An 18,476-nucleotide genomic window follows, 5' to 3' on the forward strand; every position below is an offset into this window, starting at 1 on the left:
AATGTTACCTGCCACTTATCAGCCCAAGCCTGAATGTTGTCTAGGTCTTGCTGCATTCGAACATGGACTGGAGTTGTGAATGGAACTGAACACTGTGCAATCATCAGCGAACGTCCCCACTTCTGACCTTATGATGGAGGGAAGGTCATTGATGAAGCAGCTGAAGATGGTTGGGCCCAGGACACTGTCCTGAGGAATTCCTGCAGCGATGTTCTGGAGCGGAGATGATTGACCTCCATCCAACACAACCATCTTCCTTTGCGCTAGGTATGACTCCAGCCAGTGGAGAGGTCGCCCCCCCCCCCCCCCCAATTCCTATTGACTTCAGTTTTACTAGGACTCCTTGATGCCACATTCAATCAAATGCTGCCTTGATGTCAAGGGCAGTCACTCGCACCTCACCTCTGGAACTCAGCTCCTTTGTCCATGTTTGGACCAAGGCTGTAATGAGGTCTGGAACCGAGTGGTCCTGGCGGAACCCAAACTGGGCATCAGTGAGCAGGTTGTTGGTGAGTAAGTGCTGCTTGATAGCACTGTCGACGACACCTTCCATCACTTTGCTGATGATTGAGAGTAGACTGATGGGGTGGTAATTGGCCGGGTTGGATTTGTCCTGCTTTTTGTGGACAGGACATACCTGGGCAGTTTTCCACATTGTCGGATAGATGCCAGTGTTATATAGCGGTACTGGAGCAGCTTGGCTAGAGGCGCGGCTAGTTCTGGAGCACAAGTCTTCAGCACGACAGCCGGGATGTTGTCAGGGCCCACAGCCTTTGCTGTATCCAGTGCGCTCAGCCGTTTCTTGATATCACGTGGAGTGAATCGAAATGGCTGAAGACTGGCTTCTGTGGTGGTGGGAACCTCAGGAGGAGGCCGATATGGATCATCCATTCGGCACTTCTGGCTGAAGATGGTTGCAAATGCTTCAGCTTTGTCTCTTGCACTCGTGCTGGGCTCCACCATCATTGAGGATGGGGATATTCATGGAGCCTCCTCCTCCTGTTAGTTGTTTAATGGTCTACCACCATTCATGACTGGATGTGGCAGGACTGCAGAGCTTTGATCTGATCCGTTGATTGTAGGATTGCGTAGCTCTGTCTATAGCATGCTGCATCCACCTTTTAGCATGCATGATGTCCTGTGTTGCAGCGTCCCCAGGTTGGCAGCGCATTTTTATGTGCGCCTGGTGCTGCTCCTGGCATGCTCTTCTACACTTGTTATTGAACCAGGGTTGCTCCCCTGGCTTGATGGCAATGATTGAGTGAGGGATATGTCGGGCCATGAGGTTACAGATTGTGGTGGAATACAATTCTGTTGCTGCTGGTGGCCCACAGTGCCTCATGGATGCCCAATTTTGAGCTGCTAGATCTGTTCTGCATCTATCCCATTTAGCATGGTGGTAGTGCCACAAAACGCGATGGAGGGTGTCCTCAGTGTGAAGATGAGATTTTGTCTCCACCAGGACTGTGCGGTGGTCACTGTTACCAATGCTGTCATGGACAGATACATCTGTGACTGGTAGATTGGTGAGGACGAGGTCAAGTAGGTTTTCCCTTCATGTTGGTTCTCTCATCACCTGCCGCAAGGCCCTATCTGGCAGCTATGTCCTTCATGACTCAGCCAGCTCGATCAGTAGTGGTGCTACCGAGTCACTCTTGGTGATGGATATTGAAGTCCCCCAACCAGAGTACATTCTGTGCCTTTTCTACTCTGTGCTTCTTTCAAGTGGTGTTCAACATGGAAGAGTACGGATTCATCAACTGAGGGAGGGCGGTAATCAGCAGGAGGTATCCTTGCCCATGCTTGACCTGAAGCCATGAGACTTCATGGGGTCCGGAGTCAATATTGAGGACTCCCAGGGCCACTCCTTCCCCACTGTATACCACTGTGCCGTCACCCCTGGTGGGTGTGTCCTGCCGGTGGGACAGGACACACCCAGGGATGGTGATGGAGGAACATGGGACATTGGCTGAAAGGTATGATTCTGTGAGTGTGACTATGTCAGGCTGTTGCTTGACTAATCTGTTTGACAGCTCTCCCAATTTTGGCACAAGTCCCCAGATGTTAATGAGGAGGACTTTGCAGAGTCGACTGGGCTGTGTGTGCCGTTGTCGTGTCCAAAGATCGATGCCAGGTGGTCCGTCCGGTTTTATTCTTATTATTATTTTTGTTTTTCGTAGCGGTTGTGTACAGCTGAGTGGCTTGCGAGGCCATTTCAGAGGGCAGTTAAAACCACATTGCTGTGGGTCTGGAGTCACATATAGGCCAGGCCCAGGTAAGGATGGCAGTTTTCCGTCCCTACAGGCCATAAGTGAACCAGATTGGTATTTACAACAATCCGGTAGTTCCATGGTCACCATTACTGATCCTAGCTTTTTATTCCAGATTTATTCAATTAGCTGCCGTGGTGGGATTTGAACTCGTGCCTCTGGATTACTATAACCACTATGCTACCGTTCCCACTTGGGAATTGAGACCATTTTAAACATTTGGCTGGTGTCTTCCACTTCTGGATCATCATCCCACCATTTTCCGCCCATCCAAAAGTGGAAAACCCCAGCCACGGTCTTTGTGATTGTTCAGTTGCTCTAGTTATAAGGTTTTGTTTTTCGTCTTTCCCAAATTTCACCCTCCATTTTCTGAGGATGGTGACGTACACTGGGGTGCAGTTCCATTGCTGGCAGTATTTCTCCAGTACCTCACCCAAGTGGCCATTCACCATGTGTAAAGCTAGGGAGTGAGCCCCTGCAGACTATTCCACCGGGGTATCCAGTTCCGAGCCCAAGCCTTTCCTTACTTGATATCCACGCACACTGTTTCCAGTGCAGGTCGTTGAATAGCAATCAGGAGCAAGAACCCCAGCTTTACTCACCTCAGTTACCAAGACCAGTTGTATTACTCCTACCACTGTCTGAACCGCAATAAGCTAATTTATGATAGATCAGGAGTTCACCTTTCTGGTGTTACAAGCTGTAAATGCCGAGAGGAGAGGTGTGGCTAGAGGTGCTTGCAATCGGGTATGTAAGACTAGTCACAGCAGAAAGGGTTGCATAGAAGTAGTTGCTTTATTCATATAGTTTCTGGGAGAAGCCTCATTGCTAATTACAGGATTTTCTTCACATTCCCTGCCTGGGTGTCACTGTGCCTGTAAGGAAACTCTTCCAGAACCTGTATAAGTATCAGCCAGAGTGCAGTTTGATGGCTCGGATTTTGTGGTCAGCAGCAAAGTGACGCCGCTTGCCGCTGACCTCGAAGAAAGCTACCCACAAAGATCTAGTGATCTCTTGTGGTGTTGATTTAACCTTTCCCGGCGTTAATTTGATTCTGGTGCCAAGTCTAGGGGATCTCCAGCGTCCAGCAACAGTGATGTCATCAAGCAGGCTAAGCAGCCAATCACATTGAAGAAGTCTCACAGACAGCAAACCAGGAAGTAAAATGCATTGATTATTCTTCATGTTTAATAAATTTACAGAGAGCAAAATAAAGATTGGGACATAAACAAGGGTTTATGGTAGAAGACAAAATATCATCAACAAACTTTGAAAAAAATAATTTTTATTACATTAAAAAAATAAGAATTTTTTATCATAATGGAAAAAATTGACATTCCACAAATATAAAATTAGATTTGCAGGGCCAGAGAGGTTGTTCAGCAGTAATTATGACTTGTTACGCTATTAAAAACCCAGTTACACCGCATTGAATAAGGCTTAACTTTTTCGGGGGGTTTTAACAGCGTTATTAAAGCGTAAAAGGGGAAGTTCTTGTCAGTTCAGTGATTTCAAAAAGATTGCCGTCTGTGGGGTCTTCAACAGCGCGCCCTGTAGAGGAGCAGGGCGTCGCTGACACCAATTTCTGAATTTCCGCATTTAGCTGCGCATGTGCAGACACCAGAAGTTGCTGTCAATTTCACAGGGTAATGACAGCGAACGCTGACAGTTTCACCATCATTACAACCACAAAATCCAGGCCATTATCTCTCCACAGGGCAAGCAATTTGATACTGAAGTGATCTGTTATCGCTATAAGAAAACTACATCTTCACTTGTTTCGAGGTTTTTTTAGTGCAAGCTTACTGGACTTGGACAAAAAATTACACTACTTTCAGAAATTTATAGGATGCCTGACTGCCCCAAATCACTTCTTGGCACAGCCCAGGTACCCACTTTTTACAAGGTGGACTATCTGCTGAATCATCAGTTAAATCCCAAGCTAGTGCTAAAAGTGAGCTATGCATTAAAACCCACACTCAGTTGACAAAAGACAAAATATATATATTTTAATTTTTTTTTAAAATATTTTCTTTTGTTCTAGTGCTTTAAAACTGGCGCTTCACATTTCCACTTACCATCATTTCTATTTATGGTGGACCTTAAATAATGGCTATTAGTCATGTCGCAGGGAAATGATCAACTTTTGCCTGCAGGCTTCATACCAGTCCATAGCTAATCACTCTCCCTCTCATGGTAAAATGTATATACAATATATATTTAGGAATGTTGCTACAAAAAGAGAGACGTACTTTTAGGGTTTGAGAACTACCTTATGCAGATACAATGTTTTTACCCATAGCAAATAATTTAACAATCACTATACCATTGATAAACACCATTGTACCTGACCACCAGACCCGGGCTCTTTTCTCATCTCCGCAGGAATGTGATTTCCCTGAGTTATGATTTTAACTGTTGCAAGGCGGAATCATGAAACGTTCATTTCATTTAAGAAAAACGATTTAAAAACGAAACCATGGAATTAATGATAGCATTGTAGTGAGATTTTTTGTGAGGTTATGAAGAAACCATTTTACGTCATAGGAAAGTTTCTGTTGACCGTGTGCCTGCTTTATCAGTGTAATAGACGACAGATCATTCCTTGGAGCAGACAATAGTATGACTGTTTAGTGTCGGACATTGGAGATTGTAAGAGAGAAGTGAAATGACAGAACAATGCAGAGAGGATTGATGACCTAGCGAGCTGTTTGCATGTGATTCTTGCAAAACATTGCCTGCTCATAACTTAGTTTCAGCAAGGTAGGTAGAACGATATAAATAAAGGGCAACCGTTGGCTCAAAAATGTGCACTGTTTTAGTGTTTACTCAGTGGATCTGATGCATGTTTATATTGGAAAGTAAATCGAACTAGCTTGGACTAGCCATTTTGACAGTAAATATGTTTGAACTGGTAGGGTGGGATTTGAATGGACAGTGAAAATGAAGGCAACAGACTGAAAGTGAAGAGCAAAAAAACTAGCCCAGTATCCAGCAGAGGGCTGAGTTAGCTGGTGATGGCTGATCACTGATCACCATTGCTGTCTGACTGATTGCTTCTCAACAGCTTTTTGTCTTTGCACCAGGATTGCAATGTAGAATGCTCACCAATGCACCATCTTAGAAGTGTCACAAGTAATTTATATCCTGTTTCTGATTAGAGCATTAATTTAAATTCCTTTTGCTCATTTTCAGGATTTGTGGACTGGAAATGGGTTAAAAAAAAAAAAAATTGGTATTGTTATAATCAGCCCCTAGATATCAATAACATGCTTTCTAAATACAGGGAACTTTTTTTTATCCGGGACCGGCGTACTGCCGGTTGATCAAAAAGTCCGGATTAGAGAGAGGTATACTTACTAAGGTTCGAGAGCCCCATACACGGCCACAGATCCAGGCATCCCTGTTGCATGGCAACAGGTGCAGGAACCCCGGTTACACGGCCACAGATCCAGGCGTCCCTGTTGCATAGCAACAGGTGCAGGAACCCCAGTTACACGGCCACAGATCCAGGCGTCCCTGTTGCATGGCAACAGGTGCAGGAACCCCGGTTACACGGCCACAGACCCAGGCGTCCCTGTTGCATGGCAACAGGTGCAGGAACCCCGGTTACACGGCCACAGACCCAGGAACCCTGGTTACACGGCCACTAATATGAAGTAAAACTTACCTGAACCTACTCCTGAATTTTGCCGGTTAAGAGAGATTTCCGGTTATTTAGTTGCCGGTCAAAAGAGAGTTTCCTGTATATTATGGCCTGTAATTTCCTGGCAAATTTCTGCTTGACTGCGGGTTTTTTGCTGAGGAAATTTGCACGTAACTGATTTACACTGAATCACATCGCTACACGTGAATTTCCTCAATCATTTACACCGCTTCCAAGATAGGTCACTCCCTGCTGCTCATTTACATAGCTCCGCCCCCAGGTTAAAGACCAGCTCACATGAGTTTCCTGGATTTACGCGAGTAATGCAGTGTCGTAGATATAGACCTAAACATTTAGATGAAGCATGGCCCGAAGTCGTCTGATATCAACGTAGCTGAGATTTCTGCAGTTTGATGGTGATTTTCTTCATGATTTTTTTGAATTTGTCTTGGTGAGATCTGCACTATACTCAACCAAAGTGCTATCGGACTCCATGCACCTGAAATCTTTTGAACCTCTGCACCCTGCTCTATCCCCCACCCTCCCCCCAACCCCAAACATTCGGGAGGACTTAGCATTGGAATGGCCTTCCCAATGGGTATACCCCAGTTCTGTATAATAATGGCAGAGGAGCAACAGAGCCAAGAGACTCCGAGAGTGAGGCACCATGTCTGAAGACAGCAGCCCACTCACTAGGTGGCACTGCATCCACAGGGAGTGGATGTTTAAGCCAGTGGATGGGGTACCGTTCAAGCAGACTGCTTTGCCCTGGATAGTTTCAAGCTTTTTGAGTGTTGCTGGAGCTGCACTCATCAGGCAAGTGGAGAGTATTCCATCACATCTTGACTTGTGCCTTGTAGTTGGCAGAGAGGCTTTGGAGAGTCGGGAGATGAGCCATACCCAGCCTCTGACATGCTTTACTAGCCACGGCATTTATGTCCAGTTCAGTTTCTGGTCAATGGTGACCCCCCAGGATGTTCATGGTGAGGGACTTGGTGATGGTTATACTATTGAATGTCAAGGGAAGGTGGTTATGCTCTCTCTTGTTGAAGATGATCATTGCCTGCAACTTGTGTGGCACAAATGTTACTTTCCACGTGGTTTATGCTGGCTTTTAAATTGCGACGTAGCCAATTGAGCTCTGCAGGAAATTTTGACACAAGTTTCTGTCAGCAAGATCAGTGCAGAAACCAACGTAGATTTTGGTATAAATTCTGTGTAAGTGCGATTCAGGAAATTCTGGGCCATTTATTTGCAAATTCTGTGGATGTCATCTAGTGACACAAGCACAAACACTGCACAATTATATTGGCAGGCAGCTCAAGTCTTTTATGTAGTGTTTAAGTGGGATGTTGATCATCTATTAGATGATTGGATATAACTAGATCCAGCTCTGCTAGAAAGTGCTAATGTCAAAGTAAACAGGTGAATGGAGATGTAAGTGAATCAGTTTTCTATCTTGGATCGGTAGTCATTCTTTTGGTTGAAGTGTGTGTCAGATTCAGGTTTGAGATGCAGCTGATGGTGTCCTGTAGCTGTGACATTTTAAATGTTATTGTAAGTTAAGATAACTGTAATTGGAATACAAGGTGCAAGAAACGTGCCCGGGCTTGAAGCTTTGTGACCACTTCTCTTTTTCAAAGTATTTCGAAGTAGCAGTTAATTATGATGAAGAGTTGTGCAGCTCTTATCTGCAGTTATTTTAAGGCTGAGTCAGCATGTGGTTGAGGAAACACTGTAATATGAGTAAAATTAGCAGTGTGTCTCTTCCAACTGTAAATTAGCAACAACTGTAAACATTTATTTATTAAGTACAAAAACATTTTAACCTTTATCCTTCATAAGGGGAATACAGTAACTCAAAGTTAATTGTGTTTTCCTTCATTTGAACAACTCGTGTCTTCTTTCTCAGAACACTTGTCACAGCTAGGTAAGAGCAAAGCAATTCTTGCTATTTTCTGAAACGTGAGGTACCAAGGATATAAATACCAGCCCTTGAAATCTTTTATAATATCTAAGAGTCGTACAGGGTGACACAGGACACTGTGGGAAATGGGAGGCAGTTGCACGGGAATGACCATTTACATTTAAAAGCTGCGAGTTACCAAAGCAGCTGTCTTGATTTACCTCAGTAGGAGCTACATGACATTCTGAACTCTATGTATGTCAACAGAACTCTGTCAATAAGTTACAGCCTTACACTTCTTGTACCGCCTATGAGTTTGTGTAAATGGGTTATAGTCTCATTAAATTGAATAATGGTAGTGACTGTTCTGAACTTAAATGTAATAAAAACTGAGAGGCTTATATGAGGTCGTCAATGCACAATAAATGTGGTGCATGGTTCGCAAGTGGTATAATGAGATTCTGTAGCAATCCTGAAACAGAATTATAAGGGAATTAAGAATCTGTTGTATACGATACCATGAATATAAACTGTTGAGCTATTACAGCAGAGAGCACTCTGAATTGGGGTATGACATTCATTGCTGGCGGAAAGCTGATATTAAATCTGCAATTCTGTACAATTTTCTTTAGTCAAAATCAAATTATCAGACAATGGAAAAATCTGTTACAGACCAAGATTGACACTAAATATTCCAAAAGACAGCCAAATAAATTCACAATCACTTGCAGGAACTTAGTCCCGTTCCTCCCAAATGAATGTTTGTGTCATATCCACTTTGCGTTGCCCAGAAAGATTATATGGCAAATGGCTCGAAGCTCTAGCATATGCTCAGTAAAACCGTCAGTGCCTCGAACAGGCAGGGAAATACGATTGCCAGGACATAAAACTATCAACTCAGATTAATTTCAAAAAACTTCAAAATGTGAATTTTGAGGAGCTTATTTATCTTGGTGAATACTTTTTTATATATATGTGTGTGTGTATATATATATATATATATAAGGGCAAATGCAGATTAAAGCTGCACTACAGATAGTTTTTTAAGTTAGTGGATTGAGAACTTAATATTCCTGGCTACAAGGTACTCAAGAAAGATAGGGAAGGGGAAAAAAAGGAGTGGGTGGCAGTATTTATCAAATAAACTATTAGAGCACTGGAAAGGGATGATGTAGTTGACGGGCCAAAGACAGAGTCTATTTGGTTAGAGTTCAGGATCAATAGAGGAGCTATTACACTACTGGGTGTATACTATAAGCCAGCAAATAGTGGGAAGGAGATAGAGGAGCAAATTTGCAGGCAAGTTCCAGAAAGGTGCAAGGACTACAGGTGCAGCAGGCGGTTAAGAAGGCAAATGGTATGTTGGCCTTTGTAGCAAGAGGGTTCGAGTACAGGAACAAGGATGTCTTGCTACAGCTGTACAGGGCCTTGGTGAGACCGCACCTTGAGTATTGTGTGCAGTTTTGGTCGCCTTACCTGAGGAAGGACGTTCTTGCCATGGAAGGAGTACAGCGAAGATTCACCAGGCTGATAGCTGGGATGGCAGGAATGACGCATGAGGAGAGATTGTGTCGATTGGGCTTATACTCACTGGAGTTTAGAAGATTGAGAGGGGATCTCATCGAAACCTATAAAATTCTGTCAGGCCTGGACAGACTAGATGCAGGAAGGATGTTTATGATGGCCGGGGAGTCCAGAATCAGGGGTCATAGTCTAAGGATAAGGGGTAAGCCATTTAGGACTGAAATGAGGAGGAATTTCTTCACCCAGAGAGTGGTGAACCTGTGGAATTCTCTGCCACAGAAGGCGGTGGAGGCCAGTTCATTAAATATATTCAAAAAGGAGTTGGATATATTTCTTAAGGCTAAAGGGATCAAGGGATATGGGGAGAAGGCAGGGACTGGGTACTGAATTTGGATGATCAGCCATGATCTCATTGAATGGCGGAGCAGGCTCGAAGGGCCGAATGGCCTACTCCTGCTCCTATCTTCTATGTTTCTATGTTAGTGATAATGGGGGACTTCAATTACCCTACTATAGACTGGGATAGTCACAGTGCAAAGGGCAAAGAGGGGGAGAAATTCCCAAAATTTGTACAAGAGAACTTTCTTGATCAGTGTGTTTGCAGCCCAATGAGTAAGGAAGCCATGCTGGATCTAGTTCTGGGGAATAAAGTGGGGCAAGTGGAGCATATTTCAGTGGGAAAGCATTTGGGGAACAGTGATCATAATATTATCAGATTTAGAATAGTTATGGAAAAGGACAAGGTATAATGAAGTGTAAAAATACTTAACTCGAGGAGGGCTAACTTCAATGAGTTGAAAAGGGATCTGGCCAAGATGGATTGGAATCAAAAATTGGTGGGCAAAATGGCAATTGAACAACGGGCGGCCTCCAAAGAGGAGATGGTTTGGGTACAGAGTAAACACATTCCTATGAGGGGAAAAAGAAGGGCATCCAACGATAGAGCTCCCTGGATGACTAAAGATCTAGAGTGTAAATTGAGACAGAAAAAACAGGCTTATGACAATTGTAAGGTGCATAATACAGTAGAGAACCAAGCTGAATATAGAAAGTACAGAGTAGATCTAAAAAAGGGAGACGAGAGGCAAAGAGAGTATATGAGAATAAATTAGCAGCTAACATAAAAGGGAGTCTTTTCTAAACACATAAATAGTAAAAGGGTAATCAAAGGAAGGGTGGGCTTGAATAGGAACCAAAAAGGAGATCTTGGAGAGGCAGGGCATGGCTGAGGTACTAAATGACATAGACAGGCTAAGTAAGTGGGCAGAGACTTGGCAGATGGAATACAATACTGGAAAGTGTGAGGTTATGCACTTTGGCAGGAAAAATCGTAGAGCAAGTTATTATCTTAATGGTAAGAAACTGGAAAGTACTGAAGTACAAAGGGATCTGGGGGTCCTGGTGCACGAAACTCAAAAGGTTAGTATGCAGGTGCAGCAAGTGATTAAGAAGGCCAATGGAATGTTGGCTTTCATTGCTAGGGGGATAGAATATAAAAATAGGGAGGTATTGCTTCAGTTGTACAAGGTATTGGTGAGACCGCACCTGGAATACTGCGTACAGTTTTGGTGTCCATACTTAAGAAAAGACATACTTGCTCTCGAGTCAGTACAAAGAAGGTTCACTCGGTTAATCCCGGGGATGAGGGGATGGACATATGAGGAGAGGTTGAGTAGATTGGGACTCTACTCATTGGAGTTCAGAAGAATGAGAGGCGATCTTATTGAAACATATAAGATTGTGAAGGGGTTGGATCGGGTGGATGCGGGGAGGATGTTCCCGATGATGGGTGAAACTAGAACTAGGGGGCATAGTCTTAGAATAAGGGGCTGCTCTTTCAAAACTGAGATGAGGAGGAACTACTTCACTCAGAGGGTGGTAGGTCCATGGAATATGCTGCCCCAAAAAGCTGTAGAAGCTACATCATTACATAAATTTAAAAAAGAAATAGACAGTTTCTTAGAAGTAAAGGGAATAAAGGGTTATGGGGAGCGGGCAGGAATTTGGACATGAGTCTAGGTTCGGATCGGTCATGACCCTGTGGGTAGCGGAGCGGGCCCAGGGGCCGTGTAGCCTGATCCTGCTCCTATTTCGTGTGTCTAATTCTGTTAGATTCAGGAGATGGTTCTGTGATAGTAGATTGGCGGTTAGGATCAGATCAGCCATGATCTTATTGAATGGCGGAGCAGGCTCGAGGGGCCGATTGACCTACTCCTGCTCCTATTTCTTATGTTCTTATGAGTACTGTGCATCTGTCTTCACTGGAGAAGAGGATGCTGCTGCCAATGTAGCAGCAAAGGAGGAAGCAGTAGCGATATTGGATAGGATAAAATAGATAAAGAAGTTGTACTTAAAAGGTTGGCAGTCCTCAAAGTAGAAAAGTCACCCGGTCTGGTTGGGATGCATCCTAGGTTGCTAAGGGAAGTAAGGGTGAAAATTGCGGCGGCTCTGGCCACAATCTTCCAATTCTCCTTGGATATAGGGGTGGTGCCAGAGGACTGGAGGATTGTAAATGTTACACCCCTGTTTTAAAAAAAAAATGGAGGGTGATAAACCCAGCAAATACAGGCCAGTCAGCCTAATGCGGTGGTAGGGAAACTTTTAGGGACAATAATCTGGGACAATATCAATCGTCATTTGGGAAAGTATGGGCTAATAAATAAAAATCAGCGCGTATTGGTTAAAAGCAAATTGTGTTTGACTAACTTGATCGAGTTCTTTGATGAAGTAATAGAGAGAGTTGATGAAGGTAGTCCACTAGATGTCGTGCATATGGACTTTCAAAAGGCATTTGACAAAGTACCACATAATAGACTTGTTAACAAAAATAAAGCCCATGGGATTAAAGGGACAGTGACAGCGTGGATACAAAATTTGCTAAGGGACAGAAAGCAGAGAGTAGTGGTGAACGGTTGTTTTTCAGACTGGAGGGAAGTTTGCAGTGGCGATCCCCAAGGACCTGTATTAATATCACTGCTCTTTTTGATATATATTAATGACCTGGACTTGGATACACAGGGCATAATTTCGAAGTTTGCAGATGATACGAAACTCAGAAATGAAGTGAAAAATGAGGCAGATAGAGACAGACTTCAAGAAGACATAGACAGACTGGGGTGAAATGGGCAGACACATGGCAGATTAAATTTAACGCAGAGAAGTGTGAAGTGATGCATTTTGGTAGGAAGAATGAGGAGAGGCAATATAAACGAAATTATACAATTTTAAAGTGGGTGCAGGAACAGAGAGACCTGGGAGTGTATGTACAGAAATCTTTTGCAGGACAGTTAAAAAGCATATGGGATCCTTGGTTTTATTAATAGAGAGGCATAGAGTACAAAAACAAGTAAGTTATGCTAAACCTTTATAAAACACTAGTTAGGCCTCAGCTGGAGGATTGTGTTCAATTTGGCACCACTTTAGGAAAGATGTCAAGGCCTTGGAGAGGGTGCAGAGGAGATTTACTAGAATGGTACCAGGGATGAGGGACTTCAGTTATGTGGAGAGACTGGAGAAGCTGGGGTTGTTCTCTTGAGAGGAGATTTGATAGAGGTGTTCAAAATTCGTGAAGGGTTTTGATAGAGTAAATAAGAAGAAACTTTCCAGTGGCAGATGGGTCGGTAACCAGAGGACACAGATTTAAGATGATTGGCAAAAGAACCAGAGACAACATGAGGAAACATTTTTTTGTTGTGATCTGGAACGCACTGCCTGAAAGGTGTTGGAAGCAGATTCAATAGTAACTTTCAAAAGAGAATTGGATAAATACTTGAAGAGAAAAAAATTGCACGGCTATGGGGAAAGAGCAGGGGTGTCGGATTAATTGGATAGCTCCAACAAAAAGCTGGCACGTGCACGATGGGCCGAATGGCCTTCTGAGCCGTACTATTTGCTGATTCTATGAAAAAGATGCTGCAGAAGATTGCTGTATCACCTGAAATAATGTACAGTTAGTGTCTTTGTTATGAATGTTGCAAGATTGCTGTTCCTGTAACCTTTTTTCTCTTGTATTTATTATTATGTTCTACAACAGGTCAGTACATGATTATCTCAGTGGGCGGCCATTTAATGAATACCAGGAAAGTATGTATTTTGATCGCTTTCTCCAGTGGAAGTGGCTGGAAAGGTAAGGCTCGTGGAAGAACAGGCATGTATCTTTGCATTGTGTCTTCACTTATTTAAAACAAGGGGAAGCTACTGAAGAATTTAAGATCTGGAACTACAGACTGGTGCCACACTTGAGAGAATCAATTTTACTTGCCAATAATTAAACTAGGTATTGAGAGGTTATGGAGTTAGATTTTCAGCAAGTATTGAAATATGTGTGCCGTCAGTTATAGGTTTAATCCTTTTAAGTACTATAGCAGTGCAAAAATGTCTCATTATTGATGCCCACTTTTTTTCCCCAAGTAATTTTATTCTCGTAACCACTTACCCCAGGCTGTACATAATTTTTCACCCAAGAGACAAGCTGCTGCTGGGTCTCTGCCAGAGCTGCTCTGCGGCTGATGATCAGAAGGTGTGTGAAGATTCCCCAAGGAATTTTGCACTTTGGAGTGTCCCTCCCTCCAAATGGTGAAGTACAGGAAACTTCCTGGTATCCGGCACGGACGGGATCGACCTGGTGCCGGCCCATCAACAATGCCGGATAACCGAACGCTATAGTAAAAGATACGGAGCTCAGAGCTCCGTATAAAGCAACAAACCCTGCAGCTTCAAAACAATCGGCACAAGTTGCAAGCGTCTCTGTAGCTTAGCAACAGCTTCAGCTACACCCTTGCACAGCAACAAATAGAGTTTAAAAAGGTAATAAAAGTGATAAAAGTTAACGGAACCGACTCCTGAATTTTGCCGGTGGACAGAGTGTTCCGGTTATTTAGTGGCCAGTTAATCAAAAGTTTCCTGTACTTGGCTTTTGACTTCTACTCAACCATGCTCCTAGATTATTGAGCTTTTCCAGTTCACCATTTATTATTTGTGATCAGCTGAAGACCTTGCATTTAGTGCAGTGCCCCCTTTATTCACATATACAATGAATCACTTTGAAGTACAGCGGCTGTGCTATGTAAGCAAACTAAGGAGTGTCAGCAATGCAGCGGAAGAGCAATCAGAGCCAGTGCTAAAGCTTTAAACATCGCAGCTGAACATCAAACCAGATGGAAAGTGCTTGCTTTGACTGTATATACTAAAGCCAGGTGAAATAAACTCTATTATACCCCAGTACTTCAAGGGGAAATGCAATTTATCAAATTGTCATGTAATCCTAAATGTTATAAAGGGAAATAACTGTGCGCGTACAGATGTGACTCAATCATCCTTTAACTGTGCTTTCTGTTTAAAACAGCTGTTTAGAGGCAGCTTGAAAGCCGCGTTTTGTTTAGATTTCCCTTGGTGTGATGTGATTTGTTTCTACTTCAGTAATGTTCTGAATGGGACTGATGGGGTGTGGGTAGCATTGTGTCTCTCCATCAGTTTTAATGAATAAACAATGAGGTTAAAGAGTGACTGGAATATTATAAGAGCACAGACATACTCCTTGTAGTACTGTGTCCAATTCTGGGCACCACACTTTAGGAAGAATATGAAGGTCTTCGAGAGGGTACAGAAAAGATTTACGAGAATGATTCCAGGAATGAGGGACTTCAGTTAGATGGATAGACTGGAGAAGCTGGGGTTGTTCTCCTTGGAGCAGAGAAGATTGAGAGGAGATTTGATAGAGGTGTTGAAAATCATGAGGGATCTGGACGCAGTAGATAGAGAGAAACTGTTCTCACTGGCAGAAGAGTCAAGAACCAGAGGACACAGATTTAAGGTGATTGGCAAAATAACCAACGGTGACGTAAGAAAAAAACTTTTTACACAGCAAATGGTTAAGATCTGGAATGCACTGACTGAAAGGGTGGTGGAGGCAGACTTAATCACGGCTTTCAAAGGGGAGTCGGATAAGTATCTGAAGGAAAGAACTTTGCAGGGCTACGGGGAAAGGGTGAGGGAGTGGGACTAGCTCAAGTGCTCTTGCAGGGAGCTGGCAGGGGTTCGACGGGCCGAATGGCTGCCTTCCATGCTGTAACCATTTTATGAAATGTGTTTGTATAATGTTTTAGAATTATGTGACAACCTAGCTGATCAACATTCCCTTTATGAACAGATTACATGTTCTGTTATTGGCCCTTAATCTATTTAATCAGATTGATACATTCGGTAAATGATGGGATAAATAGCTAACCTTGGTTTGAGAGGGTTAGATTCACATGCCTGCCTTGTTTATGTGAGTGTGCCCTGTTGATCCTCCCAACAGCATTGTTATATTACAGGAAAATATTTTGGTCCATCAGTCAAAAATGTTAGTTATGAGGCATAGTTCTTATTAACGGTGGATAACTGAAATAATGTTGTCTAGCGATGAACATGCTCAGTATAACATTGCATAAATTCATCCTTTTAGAAAACAAATGAGGCCCGAAAGAGAAAGGAATGAAAAGGAGGTACTTTAACCCTAAATTTGTTGGGAGTGTTTAAGGAGAGGCAGAATAGGGTATTTCTAGTATCTTTGAGGGGGGGGGGAGATGGTGGAGGAGAAACGTTAGAACTTATCCATGTCCAAACTTTTTCTCTGTTATTCCTAAAAGGAAAGATAGGCATTCCTTGCTAATGTTGTATTTTTCTTTCAGACAAGCTGTAACAAAAAACACATTTAGGCAATATAGAGTACTAGGAAAAGGTGGCTTTGGTGAGGTAAGCAATCCTGGCAACTAGTTTCTGCTCAGGTTTATCTTCAGCTTTTTAAAATTAAATTGTCTACAAGATAAATGATTTATTAGAAGCAACACTGATGTTTTTCAAAATAATTTCATCCAAAATGTTTTAACTAGTTTTTTAACTGCTAACAGTGCCTTAGACAAAATTATTAAAGTACCTAGCAAGAGTGGTATATAGATTAAATACCATTGAAGGCCTACAGCGCCATATCTGTTCTAAATGCATGGGAAAATGTACAAAAATATTTATTCTGTTTTCTTCAAATGTAGGTCTGTGCCTGTCAAGTGCGAGCCACAGGAAAAATGTATGCTTGTAAGAAGTTAGAGAAAAAACGAATAAAAAAGAGGAAAGGAGAAGCTATGGCTTTAAATGAAAAGCAGATTTTAGAAAAAGTTAACAGTAGATTTGTAGTAAGTATTTGAGATTTATTGCCATACAATGTGCTTACAATTGCCCTTAAATGATGTCCAGAATCTCAGCCACTTTGTGTGTTTGACTGTTGAACTTTATATTGTATTGTCCTCTTTTTGTGCCTCATCATACTTGTGTAACAGTGCTGTACAAGTTTGTCCAACATTGGCCCGGATTTTGCGGGGCTGATGACAGCGTACGTATGCTGTCGTAAGCCTTGTAAAAGGCCCCGCAAGTTCCGGGTTTCCGCATGCACGAAAACTTGGAACTTGCGATCTGTCAAGGTGCGCCTCGACAGATCGCCCGAACCGACCCAAAAATCACACTCGCTGGCGCAGAGTTGGGCTATTCGCCCAGCAAATGCCCACGAAACCCTTACAGCTGGTAAAAGCAGGCGTAGGGCCTGCCTTCACCAGCGTAAGGGTTAAAATAAATCTTAAATTAAAAATCATGCACGAACATTTAAAATTAGTTTATGTAAATTTTAGCCCATTTAAAATTATTTTTCAAAAAATTACATTTTTATTGTAAATGCTTCACTAAAAGGACTTCAATTAAATTTGAAAATGGGAACATTTATTTTTATTTATTTAATTATTTGGGGAATCCTAATATGCTAATGGGGATTCCGTTCGTAAATGGAATCCCCAGAAGCATGATGAGGAATTCTCCTTTGATTGGAGGACCTGGCCCACGTGTTCCCAGGGACGCTTCCGAACCGCCTGCGTCCCTGGGATCCGTGGGCCTTGACGCAGGCGTAGGCCTGCAGGCCCAGGACCCGAAGTCTTCGAAGCCCGGGAGCCAGCAGGTAGGTTCGGATTTTTTTTTCGTGTCAGAGTCGTACTCCACAGGTACGCCTCCGACCACAAATTCCGGCCCATTGTGTCTTGTAATAGCACTGAACAGTTTTATTCTTCAACAGCAACAATAAGTAAATGCTGCAGGTATCAGTCTAGCATCTTAATAATGTTTTGTTGAATTTTAACTTAATAATTGACTCATCATCATTGGGTTTCTCTTTTTAAAATAAAGAGTATGTTGGGAACTATTCACATGTTCTTTTCATATATTGAGATGTCAAACTTTGTAATTTGAACTCAGTTGGATTTCCATTAATCTGGTTAAATCGCTTCTCATTTGCCTCTGGCTTCCTGTTGAAGGTGTATTTGCAGAGAATGATCTGTACTTCTAACTATGTATTCATAAACATACAGGGGGGAATTTTCCGGGTGGTCAGCGGGCGGGATCGGTGGCAGGTCGGATGGGAAAGTGTTTTTTTTTTTGACAGCGGGTCGGGATCCCGCTGTCAACCCGCCGCCACGCACCTTTCCCAATGTCAGGTCTGTCAGCGCTGAGCAGACCTGACAGGCAGAGGCGGGCGACCCAATGAAGATTATTTTTGCCTTGTTGACAGATCATTAGAAGGCTTTTTTAACTTTCCTTTTCACTTTAACTTCATGGCCACAAGATCCACGTTGTTCGGGGACCATGGCTGTCGACCTGAGGTGGGAGTTCAGTGGCCATTGCTCCAGCTGATTCCTTGACGGCTTCAAATGTACAGTAAAGACTCCCACCTGACAGATCATCACTTTCCTCAGCCACAAGCTGTTTCTCAGCCCATTTCCAGCACAGATTTTGCAGGCTTTCCACTTTCTACTCTCCATCCAGTGTCACCTCTTTGGAAGAACTCTCTCACCATTGACAGAATGCTTCTGTCATCTGTACTTCACCTGCCATCTATTCCATCAACATGGGTGCTGTTTATACTGTCTCACCTCAAAATCCGACCACGATCAGCACCAACACCAGCAGCACCAACACCAACAATAACACCAACCTTCTCCGTAATCACCTGATGCTGGAGAGGACAGAGGGCATCAGCACCCAAACACAATGCTGCCCGGGAGGCCAGGGATGGCCTCATCATGGCCAGATTTACTTCACTTGACACTGTACACTC

The 18,476-nt window shown here is 43.1% G+C and overlaps 1 protein-coding gene across 2 annotated transcripts in view; it reads left to right on the forward strand.

The window, feature by feature from the left end:
* LOC147113444 (G protein-coupled receptor kinase 5-like) overlaps positions 1 to 18,476 on the forward strand; it is a 279,468-nt gene that overhangs the window by 227,966 nt on the left and 33,026 nt on the right. For both annotated transcript variants that reach the window (XM_085994525.1, XM_085994524.1), the window contains exons 6-8: positions 13,380 to 13,472; positions 16,018 to 16,081; positions 16,375 to 16,515. In XM_085994525.1, coding sequence (XP_085850651.1) covers positions 13,380 to 13,472; positions 16,018 to 16,081; positions 16,375 to 16,515 — 298 coding nt within the window. The remainder of the gene's footprint in view (positions 1 to 13,379; positions 13,473 to 16,017; positions 16,082 to 16,374; positions 16,516 to 18,476) is intronic.

Source organism: Somniosus microcephalus, chromosome 8 (genome assembly GCF_052327205.1).
Source record: "Somniosus microcephalus isolate GS21.2 chromosome 8, FLI_Smic_1.0, whole genome shotgun sequence".
Taxonomy (NCBI): Eukaryota; Metazoa; Chordata; class Chondrichthyes; order Squaliformes; family Somniosidae; genus Somniosus; species Somniosus microcephalus.